Source organism: Sinohyriopsis cumingii, chromosome 15 (assembly GCF_028554795.1).
Source record: "Sinohyriopsis cumingii isolate HCF-2022 chromosome 15, ASM2855479v2, whole genome shotgun sequence".
Lineage (NCBI taxonomy): Eukaryota > Metazoa > Mollusca > Bivalvia > Unionida > Unionidae > Sinohyriopsis > Sinohyriopsis cumingii.
Window position 1 is genome coordinate 11,861,714 of NC_142975.1, and position 13,023 is coordinate 11,874,736.

Genomic DNA, 13,023 nt, shown 5'->3' on the forward strand with positions numbered 1-13,023 from the left:
ACATATAGAAAATTAGTTTATGTACAAGAAAAACATTGTTTGCTTCAAGATATTTGTACAGTTAATATTGCACAATAATGTTTCAAAAAGGAAATAAAGATATAGTACAAAAGCCTCAACTTCCTACTCCAGGCTGATCACAAACGGTCAGGAAGTATATGAATATAAATTGCCCCCATCCCCCTGAAGACATTCCCTCAATTCTTCAACAAAAGATGCAGCCCTGCCCAATGTGCTACTCTGAATGAGACCTCATTACATGTATTTGGGTTCACAGTGTGGAAATCGATTAAGAGTTGCTAGAGACGTTTTCTAACCTTACCTCCTTTGTTAAAGGGGTGGGGGTGGGGGGAATCAGTCTAAGTTTTTTAAATCCTGGTCATGAGGGTTAAAACATAACATTTATGCATGAAATCATGTTATAGTGAAGGTCACTGTATCTAGGGTGAGTGGTAAAATAATATATACAGTAACTTCTTTATCAGCATTTAATGAGATTATTTTGAGCCTAATGTTAAATGCCTTGAATTTAACATGAATTTACTTGTACTAAAAGTACTAATAGATTGAGAAATTTACTAGTCCTGCTGAACCTACGAGGCCTTCTTCACTGGACAACTGACAAATTTTTTCCAGAAAATCAATTTCTTCCTTTTAACTGCTGAGTGCTGAAACTATATGATATTCTTTAGCAATAACGATATTTTCAAATCAGCTGCTATGGTTGTGAGATTGTTGCCAGTTTCATTTAGGACTAAAAAGACCTCAAAATGTCTTCTGGTGGAAACCCCATGTGGATATTACTTTGTTTCTGAGAAATAACAATAACCAGATTTTCAATATAATTGTCATGGAAGCCATAACGGATATCAGATTGCAACATTTTCATTCATGGACCAACAGGAGATCATAAGAAGTCTTTCAGTGAAGCACAAGACTGATATGACCAGCCATCTAGAAGAAGCAGCCACAACAAGATTTACAAAATGGCCACTGTGGTGGTCATGTTGGAGGTCACATCAGCACAAATTTGATTATGACCAACAGGACATTGTAAGTCTTTCAGTGAAAAACCCATGCTGGTATGACCATTCATTAAGCAATAACGATAAACAAGATTTTCAAGATGACCACTGTGGTGACCATATTGGATGTTCAAGTATAATTTTCATTTAGGACCAGCCAGACACAATCAGAACTAGTGGTAACATGATTTTAAAGATGGCTACAATGGTGGCTATACTAGTCATGATACTGGCACCATTTTCATTTAAGACGAATCATGCATTATAAATCTTTTTGTGAAAGCCTCAAGTTGATGTGACCATCCATTGAAGAGGAAGAGCGACAAGACTTCTAAGATCACTGCACTTGTAGCCATTAGAGGAGTGAAGTATTACTGGTATACAAGTTTACCAGGGATTTTTTTCTAGTGGTATGTGCTGTGGTGCATTATTCATTGTACATGTAATTTAATACTTGTGGGAGGGTGCTGCAATTTTAATTTGAGCTAAGACATTTTATTTTCTTCTATCTCATGACAATATTGTGTTCAAATAATATAATGATATAATACTGAATTATTTTGCAATAAATCAAAGCAATATTGTTTTTCCAGCTATTGACACAAAATCTTCCTTAAAACAGCATCAGGGCCCTGTCTCAGAACATTAATTCTTGGTCATTAATATATTTGTGGTTTGCCATGGTACATATCAAGATATTTCAGAAATACCACATCACAATTTTGTCATAGTACCCTGCACTACTAACACTAACGGACATCAGATCTGCACCATTTTCATTTAGGGGTGACTAGACATCATAAGTCTCCTAGTGAAAATCTCATGTCCATCTGACTTTCATTCAGGGTAATTCTAAAGATGGTTGCTTTTCATTTATGACCAACTAGACCATGTGATGAATGTACGTGTAACATTTTGTGGCAATGTTCAAAGTATTTTATGAGGAGCAGTGATGACAAACTTGTACAAATGTATGGCAAACAAACCATTCCATGGCCACTGAAGCTAAAACTGATTGTAGAAAAATTACTAATTCTGCTTAATAACAATAGAGTTAACTTAAAAACCTTAATACAGAAGCAATGAAATGATCTATGAACAATAGTTGGTCTTTTCCTACCTGAAGGCACAAAACTGGGTCACTTCTGATACGCACACACACACACACACACACAGAGATATATATAAGTAAGCACAGTGTACCTGCAGCAGAAGTAGTTGTATTTAACAATTTTAGACGATAAATAAAACTTCCAACACCCCACCCCACATTTTGAGTAAAACATTCTTCAGTGGGTAAAATCTGTTCAGATTAACCTACCAATATGAAATTCTCTACAATTTTTAAACATTTTAATCTGGGTTTTCTTGGCCTTTCCTCTGGGCTGAAAACTCTAAAAATCCTCTTGCAATGAAATGCTCTTGCATGAATCTGATCAAAACAAATATCTGGCAGAGATTAAGGCCCTTTAGTGAACCAAGTTAGCAATATTCTCCAACAATCTGCCATTTAATTAAAGAGAAACACTGGTCAGCCTTGAATCGGCACTCACCTGTGAGTCATTAAATAATTCAGCTTAATGCAGGAAATTTTCAACTACCAATCTGAGCTCAGCATGTAAATTTCTAACCCCTAAAACATTTATGTAACAGTCCATCCAAAAGTTAAATCTTTGGTCTTGTCTGACAAGTGAATAAATAAGTTATTTTAGAATAATAACTAAAAAATCATCAGCATGTCAGTCAAATAAGAAATTTATCAACCCTGTCAAAACTTCACTGATCACTCCCACAAAATAATGCAGTACACATAGGAATAAACTAGCCTTATAACTTTTTAAATTACAAAAACTACTAGCCCAAGAAGAATTTCACTAGCCTCAGGCTACCATATTACTGCTAATTTCAAGCCCTGAGTCAGGATTAATTAACTTACCAGAAGGCCAAATACAGTCCTCTGAATATCTGGCATTTCTATACATGGACCTTCCCTTCAATGTGAAGCTGTAAAAGGAAAATAACACAGTATAGTGCATATATATATATATATATATATATATATATATATATATATATATATATATATATATATATGTATACATACACACACACTGCATTCTTTTTATGATATAATAATACAAATTTTCAGGCACTTATTTGTTTGAGGCAAGGTTAAGTCAGGGTGTTTTTTAGAATAGACCCATGGAGTCATAAAACATTAATTCTGAATATTAAAATGTCTGACATTAAAAACTTGTGTAGCTAACAGTGAGAAAGTTATCATGGAAGCCAACAAAATTGGTTTCTTGGTAAATATGACATATCATACATGAAATGCATTACATAATGTATTTTGTCCCTCAGTGGCTAGCAAACCCCACAATTGTAGTGGTAGTCCCAAAGTCAAATCAAACTTTTTATTTGGAGGGGGTCCCAGACTATAGTGGGGGGGGGGTAAGAATATCTTCATGTTTGCAAATTTCTTCTGTGACAAAGTACAAACCATTAAAGATAAGCTTGACACCACAATTTCAATTGACTCATCGTCACCATACAGTTGGGATACAGAATTTGAGTGGCAACCATTAGCAGCATTTGAACCTGTCCAGAGGTCTCGCTAGGATTTTAAAACTAGGAGTCCAGGACTCCCATTTTGGTAAAATGAGTCCCACCATCAAAATTTGCAGTCCCTTCTTTCCTATAGAATCAAAAAAGACGCGAGTGCATCTAGTTTTAGATGGAGAGGTTTTTGTAATGTAATTACTCACTTTAATATAGCTTCATTACAACAGTCCATTGACAGGATTGCAAATTTATGGTTTATTTATTTGTTTACGTCCTTGTAGTAATTTTAGGCAATGGTTAAACACTATCTGATTTGTTGTTTTTCCCCCATATTTTTGCAAATACGTGTCAGGTCAGAAAACAGCTTAGACCTTAAAGCGCATCTCGCCAATTCCACAACATAGCATTGTCCCATACATTTCTGACCTACATAATTTGCATTTTAAAGTTAAATCTTTAATAAAATAATACCTTGGCTTTGCTTTGAATGATCTGTATATTTTTCTGAAAATATCTGAACGATGATTTACAAAAACAGACAATGTAATAAACGGTACATCCAGACTTAACGAAGTCCAACATTATTTTCCGTTAGGCCTAATGGTTCACTTGGAGTTTCAAACTAATTTTATGATGAAATAGTGTACAAGAGGCAATTAATATATATCCAGATCACCGATTCTGATCTTAAAACACATGTCTGTATGTTTTATCATCAAAGGATATCATGCAGGAAATTGATAGTTTCTACCTTACTCGGGGAAAGGGTTAATGGTCAGTCAGCTATCAAACATATGCTTGTGAATGGGCAAGAGTTTGTTTGTCAACGTAATTGATATCCCGCCTCATTGATTTCCTGCATCCCAGATCAAAAATTGGCGTCCAAATACATGTAATTAAGCGTTTCCAAGATCTCTGCTGTCTCTATGGATTTCGTACGTACAATCCTGATGAAGAGTGCACCAACGTCATGTGAACTCTTGATCCAATTCCAACAGCACTGCTGCTTGAGTGCTTAGATCCAGTATTGCCTTCACTAACTGATGTTATTAATACCTCTCTGTCATCTGGGGAATTCCCATCATTTTTCAAAACAGCCATTGTAAAGCCTCTGCTGAAGAAACCAACACTAGACCATAACAATTTAAAAAACTACCACCCAGTTTCTAATCTCCCATTCATATAAAAAATATTAGAAAAGGTTGTTCTATCCCAGTTTGTATCTCATCTAAATTCAAAGTCTTTTTATCAATGTACAATCTGCATATCGTTCTTGCCACAGTACTGAAACTACTCTTCTAAAAGTAGTTAATGACATTCTCTCTGCGTTGGATAGTGGAAAGATTAAAGTCCTCACCTTCCTTGATTTGTCTGCAGCATTTGACACAACAGACCATGATATATTACTTCACCATCTGCAGCATGTATTTGGCATTCATGATACAGCCTTACTGTGGTTCAAGTCGTACTTGGTCAACAGGACACAAATTGTATCTGTAAATGGAATACACTCCAGCCCAGTTGATCTATGTTGTGGTGTTCCACAGGGGTCTGTTCTTGGACCTGTTCTCTTCATTATGTACACTCAGTCGCTCTGAAGTGTCATAGATCATCATCCAGTGTCTCAACAAATGTACGCTGATGACACCCAAATATACAAATCTAGCCACCCAACTGAAGTTGATGCTACCATCCAAGGTGTAGAAAGGTGCATTTCTGATGTGAAATCATAGATAACATATAACAAGCTGCAGATGAATGATGATAAAACTGAGGCCATTCTGATCACAAAACAAAGACTTTCTCATTCACATTGTTTACCTCAAACAATAAATATCAGCAACACCAACATTAAATTCACACAATCAGTATGAAACCTAGGTGTTTCTCTGGACAGTATTCTCACATTGCATCAACATGTCATGAACATATGCAAGGCTGCATATCTGAGCTGAGACGCATCAGCTCAATTCGCAAATATCTTTCAGTCGACGCCACTAAAACATTCATGTGTTCATTAGTACTTTCAAGACTGGACTATTGTAACTCAATTCTGTCTGGTTCATCTCAATATCTGCTCCAGAACTTCAAAACACAGCTGCTTGGATTATCATAACCTAGAGTACCACGATCAGAGCACACCTCCCCACTGCTCTGTACCCTACACTGGCTATCCATTCGAACCAGAATCAAACACAAAATTTGTTCTCTGCTACATTTCACTGTCAGAATCTAGTCCAACATACCTATCCGACCTCACCCAAGTGTACACACCAGCAAGATACGTACGCTCCTCATCTGACAATTGTATATTCATTATTCCCACTATGAAAGCAAAGTCATATGGACAGAGTTCTTTTGCATACCAGAGCCCAGCAACGTGGAATGAATTGCCCACTGAACTTAGATACAAAGACACAGTGATCACATTCAAGAGGGCTTTCAAAACTCACTTATTTCAACTGCAAGAACAAACTTAAAGACCTAATAAAGTTTCCTACCTTAAATATTCTCAGCATGTTTTTTAATGTTTTCTAATTTCATGGTGGTTGTTTCTGTAATCATATCATTATATGTTCTTTATCTTATAGGTGTTGTCTAATGTTGTAAAGTGCTTAGAGCTTCTAAGGATTAGGCACTATAATACAGTGACTATACAAAGTCCTCATTATTATTATTAATATTATCTGATAAAGTTCTCCATCACTGAAAATAATTCCATAAATTTTGGAGTTAATATCTTTGAACACAAGTATAGTAGAGTTTCTCATTTTGATTTGTTGAATTTATTGGAAATATTAAAATTAGACATTACAAATATTATATGCAGATGAATTTTTACCAAAACAGAAAGTTCTAGAATCCAGAAATGGATAGTGAGCAGAATGTCTGCTTGTTTACATCAAGAGCTTCAATTTGGTCTAAAATGACAATAAGTTGCAGTGTTAGGGACCCCTGGTGACAACTGGGTGAGGAATATTTATGAAATGATTTAAATTAGTAAGTTTTGTGCTGCAGTTCATTTTAAATTCTTGATGCTTTTCAGGTCATCAACAACGTTTTGTCTTCATGTATAATTAAATAATATAGGATCAGTCTATTATAGACAACCACCAATGATGTCAAAAGATGGAAAACAACTTGTTGGTGCACTAGCACAGGTACTTGATTCTGGGATAAATTAATGTGTACACTCAAAATTGCAGTGCACACATCAGTTTACCCCAGAATTAAATGCCTGTGTGTATTAGCCCTACAGATACCACAGGGACTAACATCCTTGCTTACAATTTAACAATCAGTTATATATGTACTATATAACTAACTAACTAACTATATATATATATATATATATATATATATATATATATATATATATATATATATATATATATATATATTATAGTATAAGCAGCTGCGTACATGTATGACAGGGGCCCCGAGTGGCCTAGTGGTCTAAAGTGCTTACTGTTCCGGATCACTGCCATCTCACATCTGTCTGCGTGGGTTCAAGTCTCAGGCTCGACTAACGTGGGTATGTGAGAAAGCTTGCCAGTAGCTTCTAGTGGGTCGGTGGTTCTTCCTGCAGGGTTCATACTGAATTCTGAATGATAAATTCAAGGACTTTTCCCAAACTTTCAAAGGCAACAAACAGATTTCTAAGACCTATTTTTGCTAACATTTTGTATACAAGTTATGTTGTTGTTGTTGTTGTGGGGTTTAACGCCATATTTCAGCACACGATAGGCTATGCATGGTGGCCAGTATTAATGGTGGAGGAAGAACCCGGGAAAACCCTGGGAAGAACCACCAACCCACAAGAAGCTACTGACGAGCTTTTTCACATACCCACGTTAGCCAAATCCTAGACTCAAACCCACGCAGACAGAGGTGAGATGGCAGTGATCCGTAATGGACAGCGCTAATTTAGACCACTTGGGGCCCCATACAAGTTATGTTATATGAGAAAACAACAAATGCAAAATGCTACAATATTGTTTAATGATGAAATTAAACTGAATCGTCATCAGAAGAAGGAAACCAGGAAAACTCAACTACATCCGAATCAACCTTGGACAATTTTATTTGTGATTATGGAAAGAAATTAAAATGTTTCTTTTAATTTTCAAAGACCTCAGGGTAATCTGCTCGATTTTCCCAAACTCTCAAGGCTTTGAAAAAAATGCTACCTCATTTTTCCCAAACTCTCAAAAGACTTTCAAAGACCGTATGAACCCTGTCCCGTGGTTTTCCAGGGTTCTTCCTCTACTAGTTATACTGGCCGCCATGCACATCCTATCTTGTGCTAAACCCTGCTACAACATATATGACAAGTAAACTTAAGTGACGATACGATATTTCTACACAGTAATATGTTTTAACAACGAACGTACAGACTGTATCATTAATTAACCAATCATATCATTAAAAGTATAATCACTATAACTGCTCACAAACCTTAATCCACTGACCATTCACTTCCTGAATCTTGCTTTAAACATTTCGCTTCGGTCGGAAAACGCCGTATTAGTTTCGGTTTAAATTGTTCCTACAATGAATCATTTAACCAATCCCGTCGAAGTAACACGTCATTATATAACAACTCGGCATATGGTATGCTTTTCAAGAATTATTATCTTAGCTAGTAACCTTTGAGCTGTCCCACCATGAACTGCTAAACATATCGTTTCTCTCTACTAGCTTACTCAACAGTGTCTTACAGTGCACATCCGCGATGAGAACCGGAAGTCCACTGCTAGAACCACTGCCAAACATCCACGCTGAGAACCAATTCAAGAGTAATTTCCCTTTATTAACAATTATACGAAGAAAAAGAACTAGAACAAAAAAGATTATGTGTGAGTGTGTGTGTAATGAGGATTTTTAACGTAGCTTAACAATTTAACAATTTAACAACAAAAGAGATAATAAATATGTTACCTCTGTCTCTTCAAGTAAAGTGAAATAACAATATTTCTTCGTGCACGGAGTACTGTAATAAAGCGAAGGCATATGAAAACACATCTCTCTCTCTCTCTCTCTCTCTCTCAAATTTGATATTTCAGTGCAACATGACAAACTCATCACATATGTTTCTTACGTTTACAGAGAACATTTGTTTACAAAATATTAACCTCAAAACTTATTTCTGCTACTAAATATGACATCATCAGTAACTCTCTCTCTCTCTCTCTCTCTCTCTCACACACACACACACACACCTCACACAGAGCAACAGTGAATCTCACAAAACTCTCTCAAACTCTCTCTCTCTCTCTCTCTCATTTAGATACACCCGCGATATGAATTAAATAAGCGCACGAGCTACCGCACCTTACGGAGCGTATTGTGACTGCACAAAATTCAGGTGAAATTAAGGGACCTTTTGGAATCCTCGATTAATATGGGTAAATCCTGACAACGAACAAACGACTCATAGTACAATGGACGTAATTATAAATCGCATTGCAGGCTTCCTTACACCATCCTCATCTCGAACTAACCCCACTTCTTTCAGAATGTTTACATTTTTTGATAAGTCTCGCATACAGATCTCAGAAGAAATGTCAAAGTTGCAGATCTTTATAGCACTGTACAAATTCACGACATTTTTTTTGTTTATTTTTTTTTTAAAATCCTGTACCCATAATATGTGGAATACGAGCATTTACATCAGCGATCATAACATTTTCACCAGTAACCAAAACAATTAAAGGCATTTTCTAGCAATAGTCAAAATCATTCCTCAGTTTATTCAAATTCTGTGTCTATGATCAATCTAGGAACTTCACGAAGCGCTTTTACTCTGTCATGTAGCGCCTACTAAAATGGGGTATGTAATACCACTCAAATATTTGCATCCGTACTTTAGACCAGCCTCTAGATTCGTGTTTCTCTACAACACAATAATAAATATAGTCTAGTCTGCAAATGTACAGAAATCAACGAATATGATGAAATTCTATTGTTTCGTGTTCCTGAGAAGAGATATGGACATGTGCTATGAAGTACCATATGAATTCTAGCACCAGTATAAACAACTAACTTATTCATCTGTGTTTGTATGTGTATAAATAAAATGTACTGGGCTTCCTTCACATCAACCTACCGTTTCAATTTTAGCATACCTGCTCAGAACCAACTTGTGTATTTCTCTATGAAAATGACTAATATATATTGGGTTTCTTTCTCATTTGTAGACGTCAATTTATCTCCACGTAGAATAAGGACATTCACATCATGAATGATAAAATCCCCGCTTGGAACCAAAACAGCTTCACGTATGTTTTATCATACTATAGTTAGCATATCTGAAATTCTGTGTGCTGAATAAATCAACAAATTTCATAATGTCCGTGCTTTTCATGTTATTTCACTTACATCAAAGATTCATGCACCTGAGCTAAGAAGTGACGTATCAAATTTTGCTTCCGTGCTCAGAACCAATTTATATATTTCTCTTTCCTAAAGCCTGAGTCATATAAGTAGTGAATGGGGTCACATTAGCGACAATGGGAATTAGCATTAAAAACCACCCTGGGTCACTTTGCGACAATGGAAATTTAACATTAACCACCCTGGGTCACTTTGGCGACAATGGAAATTTAACATGGGCAAAAAACCTGGGTCACTCTGGCGACAAGGGAATTTAACATTGGAGAAAGGAAATATCCATGCTAGGGACATTCTAGGGACAAAGGCATTCGAACAATGGAAATTTAACATGGGAGATATTGCTGGGTCACTCTAGGGACAAGGGGAATTGAACATGGGGAATAGAGTTTGGGTCTGTCTAGGGACAAGGGGAATTGAACACGGGAATAGAGTTTGGGCTTGTCTAGGGACAAGGGGAATTGAACATGGGAATAGAGTTTGGGCTTGTCTAGGGACAAGGGGAATTGAACATGGGAATAGAGTTTGGGCTTGTCTAGGGACAAGGGGAATTGAACATGGGAATAGAGTTTGCGTTTGTCTAGGGACAAGGGGAATTGAACATGTTAGAAAAAAAAACTACTTTAGGGACAAGGGGAATTGAACATGGGATTTTTTTTATTTTAAAAAATATTTTTTAAAGAAAAAAGGGTAGGCAATGGAATGTCAGTCTCTTTTCGAGAAATAGAAGTGGCCCTGAAAAGGGCTTTTGGGTTTCTTCTTCTTCTTCTAATTTCTTCTATTTCTCCACCAACTTCTTATTTTCTGTCCTACACTCTTTCTCTTCTTTTCTTCCTTTTTTTCTCTTCTTTCTTCTTCTCCTCCTCTTCTTTCTTCCTCTTCTCATTTTCTTCTTCTTTTTCAATTTTTTCATTCCATGCTCTTATCCTTATCCTTTCCTCTTCATCCTCCTTTTCCTCCTTTATTTCTTTCATCACATCACTTATCATGTCCTTTACTTTTCTTAAGTTGTTAATCTCCATCTTCACTCGATGGGGACTATAAGAATAGTGATCTTCGTTTAGCCTCACTAGCATTTGTTCCATCATGCCCAAATTGTCCAGGACGTCTTGCAATGTTTGCATTTTATCGAGGTAGTTTGAAGCCATCTTCTCTGTAGAATGGTTTGAACGACGAATACTGTGGGTTCTTATACGAAAAGCGCGTACGTGATGGAAAACATCCCCCTAAAACAAAATTGATATTACCTAGATTATCACTTAAAACGCGCGGACGTGATGGAAAACATCCCCTACTCTTCTCATTTCATATGATCTACTATCCACATACGTGAAACATCAATAAACAAACCCCTAATCTACTATTTACACACGCAAAGCATTAAAATGAAACCCAAATTTACTATCCACACAAACCTACGTCAGCGCTTACAAACACAAACACAAACACTATTAAAAAAGAGTCAGTGTTTATATTCACACTACTCTATATACTCACATTGGCAAATCGATTGTTATTTCTTTTCTAGAGATTGGGGTAGCCCTGAAAAGGGCTGTTTGTTTTGTTGTTTTTTTTTAACTCCATGACACCTGGTTAATGATGGCACCTTCCAGGCCTGGCACCACACACACATCTTCTTCCCCAGTCTCTTTTCACCTTTTTGGGGGGAAGAGCAGAGGCGGGATAAGTGGCTTCAGAATCCCAATTTTCTGTCTCTGAGATTCTGAAATTTTCTCTCTCCTCTTCTTTGTTTCTTCTCTCCTCCTCTTCTTTGTTTCTTCTCTCTTCTACTAGGGCCTCTGCAGCCAGCTCATTCACTATACGCCTAGCATATTCCAGGTGTACATGAAATTCAAGCAGTTTTGCTAGTCTGGTGTTCATTCTCTTGATCAATCAACAAGGGTAGCTAGACTGCCGAACGAGTTTCAATTTACACTAAAAGCGCGGACGTGATGGAAAACATCCCCTAAAACAAAATTGATCTTACCTAGATCATAGCCAAACAAACGCGCGGACCTAAAAGAAACACTCACTCACTTTTTTATACTGCCCATCACTATTCACATACGCAAAGCAATCCAATCCAACCCCAAATCTACTCTCCCCACACCTCAAACAGCAAAAAAAAAAACTATGATCTTAATCTACTATCCACACCAACGTACGTGAGCACTTATAAACACACAATCCTATACACAAATACATACCCTCACACTATAAAAAAAAGTCAATGTTTATATTCACACTACTCTACATACACACATTGGCAAATCGATTGTTATTTCTTTTCTGGAGTATTGGGGTAGCCCTGAAAAGGGCTGTTTTTTTTTTTTGCTATGGCAATCTTTTAGTTTCTAAGAATGCGACGTCCTCTGAGGATAGACTTTCTGACGATAGGTCTGCTTCTTCGAAAAGAGAAGAAGAACTCTTTGGTGACGATACGACAATCGACAAAGCCTCTGTCAGGTTCAGGTTGATGCTGTTGCTGTTGCTGCTGTTGTTGTTGTTGTTGCTGCTGCTGTCTCTGAAGTCTCTACTTCTCTGTCCATTCTTCTTTCTCCCTGTTCACTTCTTCTCTGAAGAGCTCTTCTATCAGGTCTTCAGTGACTTTTAACATTCTCACATTCTCTATCTCTTCTGGCTTCGGTATCAGACTGTGTCTGACCCTATGCAAATTCACGTAGGCTTCGTTTAGCTTAGCTAGTTTGGAGCACATCTTCGTAGGAGGATGAGTCGACAATGGATGGTTAGACTGGCAACTTCCCCCGGTTCTTAAAGTCAAAGCGCGGACGTGAAGGAAAACATCCCTCTACGGTTTTCGAGCCGCAACGTTCAATGAGTGTCATGAGAGAGATAGAGAGAAGTGAAAGAGCATGAATCAACATTCTTATAGCCAAACAAAAGACAAAGGCATTTGTTTCAAAACACAACATTTTTTATTCAAAATCACTTAACACTAACCAACAACTCTAACATTTTTAACAATAATCCAACAATATAACATCAAACATTTTTTTTCAAATGACAAACATTTATTTCA

At 36.7% G+C, this 13,023-nt stretch overlaps 1 protein-coding gene across 2 annotated transcripts in view; it reads right to left on the reverse strand.

Moving 5' to 3' along the window:
• Nucleotides 1-8,321, reverse strand: part of LOC149781264 (uncharacterized) — a 111,283-nt gene extending 102,962 nt beyond the window's left edge. Inside the window, exons 1-2 of one of the 2 annotated variants that reach the window (XM_089935351.1) lie at nt 8,063-8,321; nt 2,962-3,029 (exon numbers count right to left, since the gene is read on the reverse strand). In XM_089935351.1, coding sequence (XP_089791477.1) covers nt 2,962-2,997 — 36 coding nt within the window. In that variant the 5' untranslated portion in view covers nt 2,998-3,029; nt 8,063-8,321. Of the gene's footprint in view, nt 1-2,961; nt 3,030-8,048 lie in introns of both variants that reach the window. The other variant, XM_089935350.1, reaches the window with a different exon arrangement.
• Nucleotides 8,322-13,023: the final 4,702 nt, after the last annotated feature.